This window comes from Notolabrus celidotus, chromosome 16 (assembly GCF_009762535.1).
Source record: "Notolabrus celidotus isolate fNotCel1 chromosome 16, fNotCel1.pri, whole genome shotgun sequence".
Taxonomy (NCBI): Eukaryota; Metazoa; Chordata; class Actinopteri; order Labriformes; family Labridae; genus Notolabrus; species Notolabrus celidotus.
The window spans coordinates 24,551,053-24,572,739 of record NC_048287.1 but is presented as its reverse complement, the minus strand read 5'-3'; the positions used below and the strand labels follow the sequence as shown (position 1 = coordinate 24,572,739).

At 40.6% G+C, this 21,687-nt stretch overlaps 1 protein-coding gene across 1 annotated transcript in view; it reads left to right on the top strand.

Annotated features, from left to right (window-relative positions):
- The window catches only part of LOC117828239 (ephrin type-A receptor 7-like), a 203,196-nt gene that overhangs the window by 116,664 nt on the left and 64,845 nt on the right, over positions 1-21,687 (top strand). The window contains exons 4-5 of the mRNA XM_034705270.1: positions 9,066-9,221; positions 14,893-15,222. Of these exons, the coding sequence (XP_034561161.1) occupies positions 9,066-9,221; positions 14,893-15,222 (486 nt within the window). The remainder of the gene's footprint in view (positions 1-9,065; positions 9,222-14,892; positions 15,223-21,687) is intronic.

Here is a 21,687-nt window from a genome sequence, read left to right as displayed (position 1 = left end):
GTGTTACATTCCGTATAATGCTGGTGCTTCAGCCCAGTGAGTCAGTAAGTGTTGATGAAATAGAGATATGCCACCATCATCCATATGTCTGTTCTACACATCAGAGAAAACAGATTAGTTCATCTTTTTTATGCTCATAAATATATATCTCTTTTTCACTTTAACACGAGAAAAAACACACCATAGGACTAATCAGTCAAAACTTTATGACCACCTGCAGCCAGTGCTCTCCATGATCATCAATGGGCCTTAGCCGCCCATGATCTGGTGCTTGTTCACCAACCCTTTGTCCACTTTTGCTAGATACTGTCCACCTAACGAGAGCTACAGTGTTGAAGATGCTCTGATGCAGTAGTCAACCATCAAAATGTGGCCCTTGTCAAAAGCCTCTCACTGCAATTCCACAACAGTGCGGGAACAGAGTTTTGCCATCATTACACCTTAGTACTTACAAACTGTACCCCAAAATAGCACAATAGTGGTGTCCCAGAGTGTGATTACATATTGCATTTTGGGGTTGCAGAAGCGTAAGAGGTAGTGGAGTTTCGTGTACAAGCACGATTTGTAAACACACAGCGATAGCACCGCATACAAACACAATAAAACGTGCCCATACACACAGTGCTGTTCTGCCTTGCTCCCTCCAAGACACATCGCCACTGTGTTCACCCATTGGCAGGATCAGAGGCAGAACGACTTTGTCCCACTATTAATCCTCTGTGGGTTACACATTGCATACAAGGCATGACAGGGGTGTCACCTGCGTCTTTCTTGGTCCCCAGAAGATGATCCTCTGACATTTCCTTGACCATGAGGTTGACATTTGAGATCCTGTTTCAACTAATTGAATGCATTGTGAGGCCATTAAGTTCATGACATTCATATTTTTTCAGTATAAATTTAGATAATTTTGTCGATCCACTGGCTCTTCTACAGTGTCATCACCAGGTCAAAACTATCAATTACCAATAATTTGGTTTATTATTAAATAACAGCATTCCCACAGAGGGGATTGTAGCCATGTTCCCGGCTCAATATCCTCCAAATGTGTCACATTGTGGATATTTTTCAGAGCATTTTTATGTTTTCAGAAATGTTTTTCCCCGCAGTCAAAGGTTCACTATGTGCCTCCCTTGGTCAATACAAATCATCCACTTACAGCTCATTGTTAATGAATGTTCTGACCCGGAAAACCTAAAACCTCATATTTTTGGGTTAGACTTTCCAACTTTCAAAATCAATATCTCCACAGTGGCTAGACGAATTTGAACCATTCAGACTGCTTTTAAGACATCAGTCTCCCTTCGATCTTTTGCTGTTTGAACTCACAGGTTAGTCTTTATCGATCGCCTCCAATGATATTACACCTAGAAGCAGGGGAACATACTAATGACCCACCCCACTAGACTTAGTTGTTTGTGCTCTGCTTACTTGAAAGTGAGAAGAATAAGCAACTTTGACATGCTAATATATTATCTACTATGCATTATGTTAGCATATCACTATGAACATATTATTACACTAATATTGGAAATACCATACCTATGTTTGGATTGGTTAAACTTATTTTGTGCTCTATTACAGCCCATCCGAGCAGCTAGTGTTGTTGTATTCTTGTTTCTTAGCCTGAGTTGTCTAAATAAATCTTTTAAACGTCTGTTGGAATCCTTTGCAAGTCATGATTTAAATAATGGAGTGTGGTCTGACTTGCATAAGTGTTAAAATCCATCAAAATCAGCCTTCAATGTCAAAATGTAAAGCAAACAAAGATAAATCCATGCTCTGTTACTGTGAGACTGTTATTTTGATTTCCTGTCCTTAGTCTTTGGATTTTTTGTGCCTTGATGTGTTTGATGGATGTCTATCTGGAGTTTGTGAAAGCATTTATATTCTTCCTGTCCTTGGTGGCTCAAATTTATAGAACTACGTGTTAGTCTGTCTGCCTGGATGGCTGCTGGTCTTTTCCCCTCTGCACTTCCCGTCTGATACAAAAAGTACAGACCTGGCGCTTCAGCGAGGTGATGTAACCGGACAGCTCGTTGTTTTGTCTGGTTCATGATGTAATCACTCTGCTATCGTTAAAACTCCTGAGTCTATCTCTTCACCTGTGTGCGTGCTAGAGGCTGTGAATAAATGTGTGGGTGTTTACATTTATATAAGTGTGTGTGTTTCTGTGTGTGTATGTGTGGCAGAATTAGACATATCTCGAGCCTTAACCTTGTCCACAGCATCGCTGACATTAATACCCCTGGCTGCATTGTTCACGAGTTATCCTCCTGTGTTCTCTGTGTGATGTCAGTCTGCGGTAACCAGGGCAGAACAGAGCATAAAATGATAAAGCAAAGCATTGACCTGAATGGCATGGCTCAGAGCTTTCTCCCCGATTACACTGTGAGGCAGCAGCCAGTCAGTGGGTAGACTGAATGAGGTCTTTACTTTGAGCTGATAACAGGGATTTATGCTGTAATTCAGGGCTTGTTTATGTCTCCAAAGGCAGCTAGACTAGCACACAGGCTGTGACACTGCATGTAGCGAAAATTGTTGTCTCAAAAAATAGGCTAGCTAGAAAATGAAAACGTGAATACTGAAGATGAAGTATTGTGGGATTGTAGTACAGTGCATGTTTAAAATTTGGCCTAAAATAAGGACTTTTCTTGAAATCTGAGTTGTACTTGGAAATTGGTGCTACTTAGCAAAGTTAGCATGCTAACTAGCGAAACAAAGATACTGCCAATTAAACTTAACGTTAAAGCTGAAGGCATTCATATGTCAACATAGCCATGGTACGTGTGTGACCAGATAAACTTGTCAACACTAGCAACTCATTAGCTATGTCCCAATTCCGGGCATATTTTCAAGACCAGTTGCACCATAGCTGCGCATCAAAGGCTGTCCCATTTCCAAAGCTCTTTCCATTAATGCCGACAAATATGTCCTACTATTCCCATGCAATGGATGCATTCCTCATAGTCCAACATATCCTGTGATGTAAATTAGATAGTTGACTCTAAAGTAGCCAAATAATACACTTTCAACTGTGTGATATTGATTGCAGCTCAATCAAATAGCCAGCGATGCAAACGTTGAAAAACAAGAAATGTCACAGTGATATATGATGTAAATATAGCTAGCTAGTAGGTGACAGGAGCACTGCTTAGTCATGAGAGGGTAAGGGCGAGAAAATCTGATCATGTAAACTACAAATCCTCTGTAAACCACGCTGTCTCATTTCAATTTGGCCTAAGCAATGTATAAATGTTTCAAAGTTTGGTTCCTCTGGGGGCTTGTTCCTACAAATAATACACAAAAAAAAGTGTGAAAATGCTTAGATGTTATACCTTTAGTGATGCACAGCCGCACAGGTTGACTCTTTGCTTGTAGCCAAAAGAAAGGCTGTGCTGTAAGCGAGCTTGGGTGTCACATTCTGTCTTATTTTTAAACAACCCTCTTGTTGCTGTGTACTTTTAAGCATTAGTATTGGCTATAATGATACAAAAATACTCTTGCATTACACCCAAAACACATTCTGGCACTGTTTGCTTCTGCAATGTGCTTGATCAATTTTGGGAACAGTGTTTAAGCCTTGACCAGGTTCCTTTACGAGCTGTTTCTATAAAGAGGGTGCCTTTTCCATTCATTATTTGTGCCTTTAGCACAAGTCTGGGAATTCACACTGGCAACCCTCCAAGCCTGTTTCCCTGAGCTCCAGGATACTTAATATCTTTAAACTTTTGTTGTGGTCCAGTGGATCTCCATTCTCTGAAGCCAAAACCCCATTATTTAGTAAATATTGGCTCTTTGGAGGCAACTGGTTCCATCCAGTTCAGTCTACTTTAATTAGACTGATTGGGTGGAGTCATTATCATTTCAATCTATTATAAATTGATCCAACCTGAAACACTTAAACATACCAATCAGTCATTACTATCCGTACCGCCTCCCTGTCTGACCTCCAGGTTTATATGTGTGCGCCTGTGTGTAAAAGAGACCTTCAGAGCCGTTTGATGGTAATGAGAATTCATTTTGTGGATGTTAAAGCTGCCAACCAGCGTGGAGAATTAGCATCAGAGTCAGCATCAGCCACACAGAGGGCACTGAATTATTGATTTACACCTGCTGGAATCACATCCCTTCCCCCATGTTTCTCTCTGACATGCCATCACCTTATTCTTTCTTAGTCTCCACTTTTTATCTCTTCAAACTGAAACCATTTAGTGACTGTACACTTTGATTGTGGCATATTTGTGTTCACTCTGAGTGGATGTGTGCACTTAGCAATAGGGGTAAAGCTGTATGTGGGGGTGTGTGCAAATGTCTAAAGCAAACCTCTTTAAGTGTTATTAATATTAATTAATGTGAGCTGTCAGGGAGGCAAAGAAAAATTCATTGCTCACATTTATTGTATTAAGTGCTTCATGATTTATTAATGGCTATGTTTAAGGTTACAGAAAAGAAAGGCAATGCAGAATAAGAGAGAAGGGCAAACTATAAATTGATTCCTCCCACAAAGACAAAAGTGTATTAAAGTAATTTGTGAACTCGTTGAAATGTGGACTCTATGGCCTTTTAGTTTTCTGTTCAGGAAGTGGTGAAAGTGTTGGCTTATTTCAAAGTGTCCTTTTATCATTCATCTCTTGTTCATATCTAAATAGACTGATATACATTTAAACTTTCTAGTCATGTGTTTTATCCAACAACACCAACACGCTCCCTCTTAGAACACATGCTGAACACCAGATTTGTTCAGGCAACCATACTGGAAATGCCTCTGATTCTACATTACCATAAAATCTGTAATATAAGTTGCACCAGTATGGACGCAGTCTGTTTTTTGGGGGGCACCCAGAGGGATAATGGTTTAAACTAGTTCAAACCCTAACCCTGCATGTAGACTTTAATCACACTTAGCAATGTTGAGTTTCTGTGCAGATGTGGAGCTCTTTCCAATTATTGCCTCACTGCAAGCTACCTTTTATTAGTTGTGCTCAGCCTATGAAAGTGTTGATAATTGTGAGGTACGGACAGACCCACTGTTCACAACCTCTTCACAAAGCCTGTATCAAGACTGTATTACTGATTAAATAGAATTTATAGCAGGGAAACAAAAGTAAGCTAGCTAGGCTACTCCTAACGTTAGCTCAGCTTGTTTTATGGCCAGGATTCAGTGTGTTGACACAGGCAAAACAGCACTAATTGAAATCGTATTACAGCCATACAGGGTTATACCTGTCCCTGAATAATAAAGATAATAGTTTGTGTATATTGTTCAAGTATCAAAGGAGAACACAGCATCTGCTAATACTTGTTAACAAATAAGGAAATAATGATATCTGTACACCCATATGAAATAGAACTACTGTTGCATATTCCCACTAAAGATGACCTTATTCTAACTTCCTCCCTGTTTCCCTGCCTCTGTCCATCTATCAAGCTGAAGGAGTTCATTCTCATGTTTATTATGCTTCTTTTGTACAGTATGTAGCCTACTGTCTCTCTGTCTCTCACACACCATCTGTCTGTCCGTGCAGGCCTCTCTTAAGTATTTCTCACAGCAGTTGGTCTCCTTCCTCGTTCTCTATTCCCCCACCCTCTCTTATAAGACTTGGCATGTCACTGCATATCTATATTATTACACCTTGAAGAAATATGTCTGTAAGTGTGTGTGTACATTTGCAGCCATGTTCCATTTAATCGAGGCTCCCCGTTGGCACATTGGACAAATTGATCAGTTGGTTTGCCAGCTGTCCTGGCAGATCTCTCCTTCTGTCTCTCTATTTCTCTAACCACCCCCTCTTCCTTTCCTTCTCCTCTCCAAGGGCTCTCATTTCCAGTCTAACTTGTATACCTTGGCAATGAAAAGGCTAACGGATGATAAAAGAAAACATGTCTTCTAATAACTCGAGTGGTTCTTCTTTACAAACCTTTTCTTTTTTCTGCTCTGTTGGATGTGTTTTAGAGATTCCACATTATCCCATTGGCAGATGGCTGCTGGCCTGTTTTGACTGATGTGACCTTTCCTGGCATCGCCTGTTGGCATGCCGTCGAATGATCCCTTGCTGTGGAGAATGATGGGCAGCGTGCAAAGCCAGCTCCTTTTGTTATCTGAGCTGCACATATTGTCTTGATACACCCCTATCATTAGGCGCACATTTCCAAGGTGGACTGGCAAAATGTGGATCCACGCTGAATTGAAGAGATAAGTCAGAATTGCAGCCAGCTATGGCTACGGCTAGTATGCTTCTAAGCATGATAGGTAGAAAATACGAAACCCATTTCTGTCCTCATAGATCTATGCATAATTTTGCCTTGATTCAGGTGCTATTCACGCTTGATGTCCTTGGCATGGTGAGAGAAGGATAGTGGCAGCATGGACAGGAACAAAGGGACTCTACTACAGTGCTGCTTGACAGTGTGTGTGTGTGTGTTTCTGTTGTGTCCCTGTGCTTGGCTGTGCTGTGAGCTGAAAGCGAGAGGCTTTTCTCTGTGTAATGACAGATATTAGAAAGTCGATTACAAGGTTCTTACAGCAACTCACAGGCACACACACATGCACACGGCTGCAAAAACACACTCGCCTGTACCCTCACACTGGTCTGAGCCAGGAGAGGCTGACGAGGCCGGCTAATCAATGTGTAATGGCAGGCCTTTTGTGAGAGTGTGTGTTTTGTTAGAGTGGCTGAGTAAATGAGGTAGAATAACAGAGGCTCCCTTTGTTATTGTGCTTGTGTCTTGATGAACAATCGTGGGTCTAAAGTAGTATGATACTGCAGCTTTGTGTGTTGTTTCTGCACCTGCTGTTTGCACTCCACTTGCCGGTCTCACACCCGGGCCTGTCATTTATTTTTTGCCTTACTGTACTCTAGTGTGACACAGTGCCAGAGGTGGATGAGATGCTCCGGCAACTTTCTCCATGAAACAGCACTTATCGTTAAGTCTGGTTCCAGAGCTCTAAATCTTCGCATATTGGATCTCTGTCACACAGGCGGATTTGTCTGCTCTTGCTCTCATGAGTGGCTGGTTTTCCAGATGAGAAACAACAAAGCAAATCACAACCTTTATGAATAGCACTGATATCACTTCTTTGAGTATTTGTCTTGGTTTAACTTGGGTATAATGGATTTTTGGAAACATCTCTATGGCTCTCCTTTTTAGTTCCTTACCTGTGAGTGAGTGAGTGAGTGAGTGAGTGAGTGAGTGAGTGAGTTAGGCAAGGCAAGGCAAGGCAAGGCAAGGCAAGGCAAGGCAAGGCAAGGCAAGGCAAGGCAAGGCAACGCAAGGCAACGCAAGGCAACGCATTTCATACACAAGGGCAACTCAATGTGCTTAATATTAAAACATTCAAAACATTGGAAACATTCAGACCAGCATAAAAGAACACCATCCAAATGACAAATATAATAAATCAGAAAAGAAAAGGAAAATTTGAATATATTAAATTATATTAAAATTTGCATTTAAAGTGAGTTAAAATAAGCTAAGATAGGAAGGCAGTGGCAAATAAAAAGGTCTTAATCATTGATTTAAAAGAGGTGAGAGTTGAGTTAGTTAACGTTAGCTAGTTAGCAGCTACTTGCCAGACTACAGCTGAATGACTTTGTCAAAAAAAAAAGAGCAGGCCCCAGACTACACTTGCTAGTTAGCAGCTACTAGCCAAGGTAAAGCTGAACGACTCAGCCAAAAGGAAACAGAGGTTCCCTGGCAATGTTGGCAAGTTAGCTGCTATTTGCCAGGCTAAAGCTGAATGGCTCATTGGTTGTTAAGCATAGTAGGGAAACATTGTACCCCTGACTGTTAGCTTGTTAGTAGCTAACTTAAGAAGCCTTTAGCAGGGCTCTCAAGTCTCATGCATTGGACGGGAGACACACGTATTTCAGCCTCTTCACACGCTCACACGCCACACTTTGTATTTCTCACACACAATAATTACTAGGACAATGGCCACCAAGTTAATTTTATGAATGCATCGTATTGATAGACGTGTTTAACTGATAGACTAGTTGACTATTTATAACTTCACTAAGGTGGGGCCGCTCTTGCAGGAGGGAGAGTTAAATATAGGGAATAAGATGAGGGAAGGCTTTCGAGAGAAGAGGTGAGAAGGGTGGAATGCAAAGCAGATTAGCAAAAGAAAGCCATGAGCAGCAGGATGGAATAGACGGATGTATTAGGGGAAAAGAAAAGAGAGAGCTGCTAGAACATGCCATGCTGCTAATGCAGACCCGCTGTTTAGTATACAGTCTCAGTAGAGAGAATACCAGAGCATTGAGCACTAGCCGGCTCCCTGATTTCACACCCATTATCACCTGCGACAAAGGCACAGCAAGTGGAAAATGAAACCACATAGAGGGAGAGTGTAAGAGAACCTGTTTTATTCGGTGTGTGTTTGTGAGTGTGTGTTTATGTCTCACGTGCATTGATAAGCTTGTGTTACACGGTGTGCATTTGTGTGTGCTCTGCACGTAAGGTCACGAGTGCTTATCACCCTCGCCCACATTCTCACCCCTTGCAGTCTCTCTCTCTCTCTTTTGCACCAGTGCAGTGATGCCGAGTGCAGAGGGAGAGATCTGGGAAAAAATAGAGTGGAAAATGTAGGCAACAACAACAAAATTAAGTTTGGGGTTTTGCAGCTGCGTGCCTGCACATTGCTTTTGCTTGTTTTTATTTGCCTGGCTGTTCAATCCGGTGGAAGCCTTAGATGTCATTTGTCAAGGCCATGATCATGAAATGAGGATTGTGTTTGATGGATTTAGCAAAAGTCTCTTCCACTTTTTCTGCTAATCGTATCTTTTGTCTCATTTGTACTTCCCTGTGGAGTCATTTCTATCTTTTTTTTCTTTTCTTCTGTTTTTTACAGTCTTAATTTTGTCTCTAGTGAATTGAGAGGCAGACTTTATTTACTCTATTTTTCAGTGGCTTTACGTTCTTAGTAGTTTCCCTGGAATAACTGGAATCTCTAATGTGGATTTTCTGATGGGATTCCTTTTGTTAATATTTCACAAGCAGGTATAATTCAATCATAATCCTTGCATATCTAATGTCCTGTATTTCTGTTTCTCCTTCTTCAGCATGTCCCCCTGGTTCCTACAAGATGTCCTCCAGGCAGCAGGAGTGCTTCCCTTGCCCGGCCAACAGTGTTGCGGAGGAGGAAGGATCTGTAGTGTGTGTTTGTGAGGAGGACCACTTCAGGACCCCATTGGACACACCTTCAGCACCATGCACAAGTAATACGTTTACATTTGTGTCTGTTTTTCCTCTCAGTCTGCATGGTTTTCATTTACTGGTACCCATCACAGCTTTTAAGACAGTTAGCTACAACCACTTAATGTGATTGGAAAAGAGGAATTCCGTTGGTGCGGATATTGAGTATAACGGCACTTGGCCGATCTCGCTTCTCACTACAATCGATAAATTAAAGCTGTTTAGATTGATCAGTTAATCTGTTGTTCCATATAATATCAAGTACAATATGATGCTCAATGAGATGTATAAAAGCCATAATAAATTGGAGGGGTGTGCTGTTATGTTAAATATCAGCACACCTGTAATTATCAATAAAGCACAACCGTGCTGATATTCTGTACAGCAGCACTCCCTCTGGTGTAATATTGCGTAAATATAATTTATACACTATCATTTCATCCTGACATTTAGCATCAAGAAAGCAAGCCAATTACTGTCACCCACCCGGTCAGCCGGCTCTTGGTGTTTTCCTCTTTATCTGCAATGACCACATTACCCCTGTCCTTCACCCTGCATCCTTCCATCCAGCCCCCCCTCCCCTTTTCGTCTGACCTGCACCCGCCTCTCCATTTTCTGTCCCCCCATCCATCCTCATTCCCCCATCTCCAGCTCATCCTGACTGCCCAATTTCCATGTCTCATCTCACCCAACCTTCACCTCTCCTTCACCCTTTACCTCTCCTGTACTATAAAATGTCTCTCATACAGGAAAATCCACCCCAGGATCCATCAGATGTTTCTTGTAATCATCCCAGATTGTCAGCCAGTCTGTCTAGACTAAAACGAAAATACGTGACATTTGCATTGTGCTTCTCCGCTGATAATGAAGTTGGGAGGCAGTGAAAGAAATTTTGCCGCGTATAAACTCAAAGGTAGCATGCTCAAAGAAACAGCGCTTTTATCCCCCTTTTTTCTCCTGCATCGCATCTGCACACATCAACTTTTTGTTGTTGTTGGGAGAAGAGTAAAATGTGAAGTGACTTACTTTTAAAGAGCAGTTTCAGATATCAAATCACAAGACAACTCCAAGACTGTCTCTTTTAAAAAAGTACATATCAACAAATCAAGTCTTTATTGTCATTGTCAAGAAAACTCTGACATGTTTCTATAAGCTTTCATCAGGGAGTGAAAACTTTTTTGATTCAACAATAAAGGCATTTAGATTTTTTTAGAATAAGAGTGCGTTGGTGTTTTCTTGTGATTTGATGTCGGCGTGTGTCTTTGCAAAGAGCCGCCAATGCTCATTCTTTTTGAGTCAAGGGGACTCTTCTATCTTAAGATTTCTTCCTTTCAACAGAGAGATTTTTAGATGTTTTGAGGTCCTTGAATAAATCCGGTCCCTGTCAGGTGAAGTCTGTCTTTAATCAAGAAAATGTCCCGGTGATTGTACACGATTTTAAGTTTTAAAGTGGACTTTCCCCTTTCTGTTCTATCAAATAGCTTTCACACATTATGCATCCATTTACTCTGCCTCTTAACCTCTATCCTTTTATCACCCACCCATCTTTCATCCATTCTCACATTAGGTTCCCATTATGTATTCATCCAAAAAGCCCATCAACCTCTTTTCTCCATCTTTTTACTTAACCTCGTACGTTCTCTCAATATTCCTCCACCTTTTCTCCTGACATTGCTGATCCATTTCCTGCCACACATACATTTTCCAACCCCGTCCTCTGGACTACCCCATCTGTTTTCAACCCCTTTTTGACCCCTGAATGCACATTTTCCTTTCCTTTCTCTCTCCCTGTCTCCTTAACTTGGCCACTCATCACTCTCCTCTTCGACAACTGCCTCCTCGGATTTTCCTACCTCTTCATTCCTTTCATCCGTTTCACCCATGCGTGTTATCACCCCATCCTTCTTCCCTCTGTCAAACTGAAATCCCGTTCCTCTGTCCTCGAGCGACAAACTCTATGATCCCATCCCCACGCTCTACGCCTGATCCGTTCATCCCTCACCTCTTACCTTTCCTCACCCCTTCTCACATACTGAATCCCATTCTTCTCGGATAAAGATGCACTAAAAGGCCAATAAGACAAAGACCATACAGGGTAGCCCTATTGATTTCTGCATGGAGAGCAGATTATTGATATAGCTTAGTAATTAGATGGAGGAATAATGGGCTCCATACCCCGGGAGTGCTCAGGACCGTAAAACCTTAGGGTCACTAGGTCTGTATGTGCGTATTTGTATACATAAACATCCATTTGTGTGTACGTATATGTGTGAGTGTGTGGTCGTACTAGCTTTAATGGTCACTGGGATGGGAGGAGTGTAATTACAATATTGATCGCTAAGCTTTCTGATCCCTGTGTGATAACATTTATAGCAGCCTAATGACCACATTAATTACACCATTGATTCGGTAATTATGATCATCCCTAGATTTGGCTAATCCGCCACATGGTACAGATGGAGGAAGAGAGAGAAAGAAAGGGACAGCTCGATTAATCTAGAATAAGAATGAAAGGAAGGGGAGACTTTAAATGAGGTTTGATATGCACACCTTATTATCCACCGTCATTTAATGTGTACCCCTTTATCTTCATTGGCTGTGAAGCATCTAAATTCTAACGTTTGAAACTAACTATTTGAAACACTTGAAGAAAATACATACAATGAGATCTATCTCCAAACATAAGGAACTACCGTACTTAACAACAGCTGTTTGTAGATCCCCCTTTAGAGCACAGTGTTAAATATTTCCTGGGGGCAGTGAGGAGACGAAGTAAAACTTTGCGACAGTGAAAGGAAGAGTCTCAGTGGGGGCACTAATATTCATGCATTTAGCTTTGCCAGTGCGGGACAACTGCTGACAGGACTGCACTGGCAATGATTGTAGCAAAATAACTATGATGAAAAAAAATCTCAAAGGGAACTCAACTTCCAGGACAAAAGATGAAGTTTCAGCCTACCAGTTATAACTTTTGAGAAGGCCTACATAAATATCAAAATCTCATTGGCCTAAATGATCAAGGGGCAGGCATGTATTTCTTAGGGAACATGTAACAACAGTAGCAAAAAAGCTTCATTAACTATTATTTTCAAGCTTGAGAAGTTAACACTATCTTACTTAGCAGGTATTTGCAACTGAGAACTACCTAGCTTATTCAATGGCTAAAAGTTGCTAGCTTACTATACTAGCAAACATATAAGGTGCAATTATTTTCTAGAAAACTATTCACATGTAATATTTGAGTGTTTTATTTTTAATTCATTTGCAAAAATATCTACGAAACATTTTTTTACCTTTTCTTTATGGGGTATTGTGTGTAGAATGTTGAGGGAAAAAAATAATTTAATCCATTTTGGAATAAGTCTGTAACATAACAAAATGTAGAAAAAGTGAATGGGCATGAATACTTTCCGTACCCACTGTATTACCCAGATTTTATTTCTGGAGGCAACCAAGCTGAACTCACTGGCCAAATTTTGCTAGCTTTCTATGCTAGTAAACATAGGTTACATATGTTTGTATCCTGAAGGTGACCCAGCTAAATTGGCTGACTTCAATTTGCTAGCTTACTACACTGGCAAACATATAACCAACTTTTGTATTCTGAACTCTACCTTGATAAATTCACTGGCTAATATTTGCCAGCTTACTATGCTAGAATCATAAAGGCTATGCTCATAAAGGATACCTAGCTAAACTCAATGGCTACGATTTGTTAGCCAGTAAACAAAGTGATATTAAAACGCACTCAGGATACAGCAAATATAGCTTCATTAGCTTATTTAGTTATGAAGCTAGCCTTGTTGTTTGCTACATTGCTTCTGTTAAATTGCTACACTTTGTTTCCTAATAAATAGATTCATGGATGTTGACTTTATCTCAACTTGTGACTCACTGAAATACTGAAGTGTAGTCAAATTAACTGGAATAAAGCATAAATAATTTCAAAACTAAATCTCTAATTGCTATGATGGCATAGAATGAAGCTCAGAAGAAAGAGCTATTTGGGGAAATGAATAAAATAGATAAGAGTGCAAAGGATAGGAAAAAAGAGATGTAAGAGACTTAGGAAGGTCAAGTTTTAATACGATTTCAGATTAAGAGAAGACGATAGAGAGAAAAAGTAGGATTAAAACAGAGGAGCATGGAGTGCAACACCAAGAAATCACAAAAGTAGTGAAAGATTTGAAATTAAGACCCAGCTGTCTCTACATCAAACGTGTGTGTATGTGGGCCCATGGTCTGAATGTTCCTTGTGCTTACGTAACCCTAACTTCTCATGTGTCTGGAAGCGGGACACATCTGTGGTTTGTGATGTGTGCACGTACAGAGCAGCACACCTTCACTTATTCATGACATAGCACATGCACATGCGCACGCACGCACGCACGTACGCACACACGCACGCACGCATGCACGCACGCACGCATGCACGCACGCACACACACACACACACACACACACACACACACACAGAGAGACACATACAAAATTCATAGACTTTAATGGACTTAAGCTCTTTTCAGCCTCCATATGCGAGGACCATGTGGGAAAAGGCACAGGTCAGTCAGGACACTGACCCTCTAGTGAGATACAGTCCCGTAACCTGACATTTAAATGGTAGACTGTATATTTTAGGTTTCATCAGACTTTAGTGGTTGATGTTTTTTTAAATATTCAGGTTTTGGAATTACATCCAAAGTTCAGTGCATCACAGTGTTGGAAATAAATAATTATCCTGCTGAATTTATTGGCTTTGAGACCTACACCAAAATCCAGGGGCGCATTACCATGTTTTACCTTTAACATCCCTCCCCAAACTAGACATGCACAGACTCACAACAGGAAGCTCAGGCTCTTGTAATGTGTCTGGCATATCGCAAGCCTCATGTCAAGTCTGATTCATGTTCCAGCAGAACTAAAAGCCTTCTCCATGGCAACTCACCTTTATTTACTGATAGTAAGCTTCAGATTTGTTCTATGCAGCATTGTTGACATCACTTTGAAATGAACAAAGTTGTTATCCGTGCTTAGGCACGTAAATGACAAGGCAGCCTAAGCCTTATTTCCATCAGTGGTTCTATCGGTCTGCATTGTTTCAATCCAATACATGGTTTTATACCCCCACTGCTAAAATGTAATAATGCGACATATACGGGTGCATCACATTTTCAATTGCCTATTCCCATTAGGGTCAAGTGGTCACATCAAAACAATCATTTGTTCACACCAAATCCTGGATAAAACTGGATTATCTTATAGCGTGATGTGAAAACCGAGCCCATGCAACCAAACTGTAATACTCAATGCACTTAGTCTATCAGTCAAGTGGAAGATTTCACGCCTCAACAACATGAGGTTTAAGCATACTGTGTGCAGGTAACAATGCAAGAGTTTGCCATATTATTGCTTTTATTATTTTTTTATTTTATTTGTATTTTTTTATTATATGTAAGAATCAGAATAATCTGGTTTCAAATTTATAATTACAAATAGTAAATTGACATCAGTATCATCAGCATATTGCTTGATATTTCAAGTTCAAATTCCAGTGCATTACATTTTCAAAAGTGAGGCAGTTCTTCATATATAAACATACTTTCTTTACCCCTCTGTATTTCTTTATTCTTTCAGTAAATAAAGTATTTGTACTTGATTAACCTAAAAGAAAATGTCTTCCTTGTGTTTCTCTAGGACCACCCTCCCCACCCAAAGATTTGGTCTACACCTTGAAGCAGTCCACCCTCATCTTGGAATGGGCTGCACCGTCCGACACAGGAGGCAGGGCCGATCTTACCTACAGTGTGGGCTGCCGTAGGTGTGTCGCCAGGCAGTGCGAGCCTTGCGGGGCAAGCATTGGTTTTGTACCTCAGCAGATAGGCTTGACGGAGAGAACGGTGACTGTGGTCAACCTCCTCCCAAACACCAACTACTCATTCACTGTCGAGGCCTTGAACGGAGTGTCAGAGCTGCTGCCCAACAAAAGGTTCTACACGCAGGTGAACGTGTCAACAAGCCTGCCTGGTGAGTCCCAGCTAGATATTTTAAAATAGCCGTATCACAGATTCCCACACATGTCAGTTTGAAAAAGGAATGTGCTTTCAACATTTTAAATTACAGTGCAAGTTTGTGGAGTGAGGAAATGAAAAACATCGTGGCAAGAATGAGGTCACTCTGAATGTCTGAAGAGAACAAACTGGCACACTGAGAAGTCTCTAAAAAGCTTTCCTGCAATTTATACCACATTACGCTACCAGCTAAAGATAAACGTTGTGTTTCCTAATAAGAGTTTTCACAGAAGGACTTACTTGAACTGGCAGTGTGCTGTTACAAAAGTCAAAGTGCAGGTTGCAGAGATATAATTTTGCCATATATTTTACTTATGTTTAAATCCTGGCTGTAGGGAAAAGATCATCTTTAAGACTGGGTCTGACTCCTTAAGGATGTGATCTTATGTAATCTGTGTATCATAAGACAGCCTGACAAAGACTGTCACACAATCCAAAGCAATGTCAAGTGGAACCCCTGATTTCTAAAGCTTTGTTTTTATAAGAGCACATCACTTCCTTATAACATTAGTGGTAGCAGCTGTAAGTTCTGCACAGATGGACAGCTTATACATAATCACACTCCGACTGAGGCCCTGACTCACAAAAGGTTTGCAGTTTTTAATTCTGCCAAACCTGGACAAAGCCACACTGTGCAATTCACAAAGCACATGCAAATGGTTAAATGTAACAAAAATTACTGAGCAGAGCTGTTAGCATCAAAGAGCTTTTATGCATTTATTTGGGGCAACATTTGCCCCTTTCTATGCAAATGAACCTCATTATTGCAAACACCCAAGATACACACAGTTAGAATGTAATTTTTCCCATCTGCTGAGAGTCAGTGGTAAATTTGCCGCACATTTATAGTTTGTCATGCTCAAATTTACAAGTGATCATGCCATCAATTCCACCTCCAAACCTCCACCGTCAATATGACTTTAAAATTGCTATTATCATTTTAGCCAAGGATTCTTGAGCACACTTCTCCACAAGTGCAGAGATGGTCCAGAGCCGTTACTCATGACATCTTATTTTATTTGAATGAGCTGCTCTCACTGGCTTGCTCCAGGGATGAAGCTTTTTTTTAATAAACTGTTAAATCTGTGTCCGTCTGTCATGACTCCACTGCACGGTACAGTGGCAAGAAGTGTACCCTCCCCATTCAGCTCATCATCTGCAGTATATGTGGGTAGATTTGGGCTCCACACAAAAAAAGAGCTACTTGCACAGAGAAGCAAAAAGTTATTGCTGTTTTTTTAGATATAATTATTATCATTAGCGCAATATTTTTTGTGAATCAGACGTTAAGAATGAGCAGATAGCTGGAGCAGTTGATGTACAGTTGTTGATGCTATTCTTAGTAAATTCCCCCCTTAGTTTCTACACTTACATTGACACACAAAGATACATGTACACACTTGCAGATCCTTTTTATTCCCCATGTTCATGAATAGATTTATGTACAACATCAAGCATTTAGTTCCCTTTGTATAGGCTTTTGATTTAATGCAACATGCATACAGCCACATACATTGTTGCACACACAGGCCTGCATTATCATTTAAGGACTGTGTCTTATTTGTATGTATGCTTATAGCATCACAGACTGTCTCCTCACTGGTAGTGGGCCTGTCAGTGCAAACACAGCACAATGTCTTGCCTTTGGAGGGGATCTCATTTTCATCAGCAGAAGTCTTCAGCTAGCCAAGGGCTTAAAAAGAGCACTTTGCCAAGTAGCATTGTCTTTTAACTGCAACAGTGCTATCTGGAGAAGCTCAAGTTTGAAAAGATCAAACACAGTCAAAAAAAAGTTCAAGATTACATTCCAGCTTGAATACAAAACAGACATATAAATGCACAGCGCACTTTTACCTGTCATACCTACTTGAGAGAGGAATGTTTGTTTCGGTGTATTTCAGAGGAGAGTCATTTCCAAGTTTAGCAGAAGAGGAAGAGAGACTAGAATGTGATGCTCAAAGAAGCAGGTGATGGAAAGACAATGAGAGAGTGAATGAGGCAGAGTGTGTTTTTGAAGCTAATTGGAAATTAGCATAGAGAAATGTGCATGAATGGAGATCTTTTAGTCATATAAGAGTGCTGTTATGGCAGCAAAACTCAGCACAGTTTATCTGAGCTATAAATGTTTAATTGTGGGAGCAGAGGCATTCTCACTTCAAGAGCTATTGAATAAAAACAGACACTGACTCTTCCTCTTCATACCTCATTTGTGACTTGCAGCCTGGCTTAGATTGTGCCTCTGGTTGTACAAGGCTGATTGCTTAAAGTAGATTGATGCTAAGAGTATTTATAATGCATGTTTGTGCTTCTCAGTGGCCCAGATTCTCTCGTAGATCAGCTGTAAATGTTATGTAAGAATAACATCTGGACCACATGGGGTGAGTGAGAGGCTAACGGACAGGATGGGTTCAGTATGTACAAGCTCCTTAAGTCTGCAATATATTTTCTTTAAAAAGATGACAGTTCAGTTTTTCTATCTGTAATTACACTGTACATGATTGCATCCTATTTATGCTATTTTTAAACACATAGTTGCATTAAGCTAAATTGTACAACTAGGTGCCAGAAAGACAAAAAATAAGGCTCAGAGCATTAGCAACATTTTCTTTTGTTGTTGTTTGTAAAAAACAATATATATCTGATGGGGCGGCTGTGGCTCAGTGGGTAGAGTCAGTCGTCTATCAATCGTAAGGTTAATGACGGAATCGGAAATCGCTCTGTTGCTGAGAGGTGAATGTGAACGAATGAGATCAGTCCCTGCTATATACTGTAGCAGCCCCTACCATCAGTAATTGAATGGGTATGAATGGGTGAATGTGACGAGTAGTGTGTAAAAGTGCTTTGAGTGGTAATACAGACTAGAAAAGCGCTATATAAGTACAAGTCCATTCACCATTTACCACTTCATTCAGGCATCAAACAGAGGATATATTTGCCATTTTAATTTAGGATATTTTTTAAGCATCTAATGTTCATTGAAATTGTTGTTAGACCAAATTCTGAGGAAAAAATGTTTTTTAAATGAAAAATGAAAAAACATTTTTAGCTTATTTAATGGTTAGCTTTCTTTTTCAGTTACGTACTTGAGACTTAGCCTAATAGTACAGCGAACGTGTGTGATCGTGTGTGAACGTGTGTTCCAAGCCCCCCAAAAAAGAGCTAAAAGAGGCTGAAATTCTTAAAGTGGTAACCTTCTTCAGTGATAAGTTTAACTGAGTGAGGTGATTCAATGTTTTAGTCAAACAGTTTCGAGTAGCTTCAGTTTTTCCTCAAGCTGCTAATACTAAATTTCAAGTACTAATATATGTAGCTTAAAATATTTCCAAAACATGCCACAAAGCAAAATAATAGAGTGGCTTGCATTTAAAGGTTGTACATATCAAATGTTGAATCACAGTTTTCTTATACACAACTCAATTACCCGACTTCAATTGAAATCACAACCGTGTAAGCTAATGCTACCAAAGCTAACTTGCAACACCTCAGCAACCTTAATATAAGGTTGTTGATGGAAAAAACAACCCTTTGATTAAATATTAAAAAGGGGAAAATGGTCTCATCTGCTCACACCAGACTCATGCAGCCAATGCTAACATAGCAAACAAGTTACATTTAAGCTATCTTAATTTTGCTAGCCAAAAAAATACACCAAAGCTCCAAGGTTTGAGACACCATGTTTGAAAGGGCCAAACTGTGGTGATTATTTTTCCAGTCCCCACAGTTCTTTCAACCTTTCTCCTTTTATCTCTCCTTCCCCGTCTGTCTGTCTTGTCAGCAGTTGCCATGGCGCTGATTTGTGGTTATTATGGGGCATTAGGGTGTGAGTTGTCCCGCTAACCGTGTCATCCAGAGGGATTGGACAAGGGGTTAGGGGAGTGTGTTTGCCGGGGTTTCAGAGGACTTTGTGTGTCAGGAGGGATTTAGACTGACATTTGGTGTGTGGTGTTTAATGCTGTCTGCCTCTGTGCGCGTGTGTGTGTGCGTGTGTGTGTGTGTGTGTGTGTGTGTGTGTGTGTGAGGGGGAGAGAAATAGAGAGAGTGAAAACATGAGAAGGAGACAGAGCTTTAAAAATTGGTGTTTGATTTTGAAATGTGCTTTAGAATTACTTTCCGTGTGCCTTGGCTTACCTCTGCTGGCTTCACCAAAGTCGTGTCAGCTTTTGTTGAAAGACCTTTGCTTTCCACACATGACCAGCAGAGCATGGTTCAGATCAACAGCCAGCCAACTACAGATCACCTAAACCCTCTTGCCAGGTTTCCTCAGTGGACAACTCTCCCTTAGGATCAAGTGGGAGCAGAGCTGTTTGAACCGTGTTTGTACTTGTGTTTTCATTAGAAGGCTGCTATGGGATCAGGAACCTGCTGAATTGTATCAGATGAGGATTACCTTTTAAGACATGGTGAAAACCATCAGTTTGAACAACTTAACACTCACTCGAAAAAAAGGAGATAGCTAAAACCTGCCCTCCCAATCCTCCACAATAGGACTCCCGAACTGACCCCAAAAGTTTAAAGCCTTTCATGCCATTGGTAAATAAATCAAAAATCCACCCTACACCCTTCCCAAATATTTACCAAACAATATATTCAATTTGGTTGGTGTTGCCAAACCTCATAGTACAATCAATCCAATACAGTGGATTGTGTAGCAAGATGAATCACATGACAGCTCCCCAAAAGTGAAACTCAAATATTTTCAGAATCCCCTTCAAACTGGATGCAGTAAAGATCATATAGTCCACCACCCCCATGCTAACAGATAGGTAATGGGTCAAACTTGACAATCAAAATACACATCAAAAACATTATTCTAAAACATAGTCTATGTCCAAATCTTTGTCCTTATTATACAAATTATTGCCTGAGTGTTTTTTTTGTCTGAGAAGTTTAGTTTTTATTGGTTATTTGACACTGCAAAATAAGTGTAATGCTATGATTAATAGCTCTTTAGGCAAATCAAAGATGTGGACGCTCCAGGCTAGGGATGTGCACATTTACTACAACTACACAGTAAAACGTCAGTAGCAGAATTACTAGTCATTTAAAAAAAAAACTATGAATATTTGTGTTATTATAAGATTTAAATGCTGGTCATATGTTGTAGTTAAACTGTAGTGCAGCCTCTCACTACTAGCTGAGGCTGTAGATACTACCATACTGCAAAAATGCTCTACTACCCAGATGTAAGCAAACACAGATAACAAATGACATCTTGTAGCGTGGTATGGTTCGGCAGTATTTTGATATAGAAAAAAGAGATAAAGTTGTATGTGGGCGTTAGCATGTAAGCAGGACCAATGGCTGGTGGTGCTAGCTCTGCTGACTTTAGCCACACACACAGACTCTGTGATCTCATGTTTAGCCATGTTAAGAAGAATTGTACTAGTGAGCTAGATGAAATTAAAATTTCTGTTTAAACATCAAGGAAATTATTTGCTTTGTAACATACTTGTGACAACTTTGTCCACCTCAGCATCGGACTCTGTGTCTTATTTGCTATATGATATGCCTGGTGGATTGTCAGTGGAAAGATTGTCTCTTGTGGAAGTTATCGGACACTCTCTGCTCTCTGCTCTGGGCAGTGATGTATAAATCATCTGTAGGAGCAGCTGGTTCTGGTCGTAAATCCTCTGCAGCCAGGTCAGGTACAGAGGTGAAAAAAAAACCCATCCCTGTCCGTACATGTGTGCACCTCCACACAGAGACTTTACAGCATCAAAACTCACTGACCTTTATGAGATCTGCAGCGGGGATTTGGAACAAAGCTAACACATACCACCACACACTCACACACACACACACACACACACACACACACACACCTTCCTGTCTCTCGCCAACTCATCATCTCTTTATTACTTTAAGACTTTTTTTTAGATCCTCCTCCTTTCTGTGTCCTGCGATCTCTGCTTTTTTTACCCTCTATTTCCTCCCTCATTTCCCCCCCCCCACCTTATCCTTTTTCTGCTCTCCCAATGAACTCACTATTCTTAGCCGGCAATTTCTCTCCCTCCTCCCTCTCCTCCTCCTTCTTCTCCCTTTTCCATCCATGACTATTCTTCCCACTATTCCCTCCTGCTACCTCACCTCTCCTCTTCTCTTTATCCTTCCTACAACTCTTTCACCATCCTCTTTTACTATTCTAGCTTGTTTTCTCGGCATGGTAAGCTTGTTAGCAGCGGGTGGTGTGGTTTAGCTGGCAGCTGATGGGCGAAGAAGCCTGAGGATTTAAGGGCACGGTCGTAGTTTGAGGGGTAAAAGGTGCTAGCAGGGGCTATATTGGGACCAAAACCACGCTCATGCACACAGGGGGTCAATTTACATCCCTGCATTTACTAATAATTTATTTCTTAGTGGGTGAAAAGAGTCTGAAGCAGCATTTTAAATCTAGTGACACCCAAACCTTCCATTAGAAGCAAAT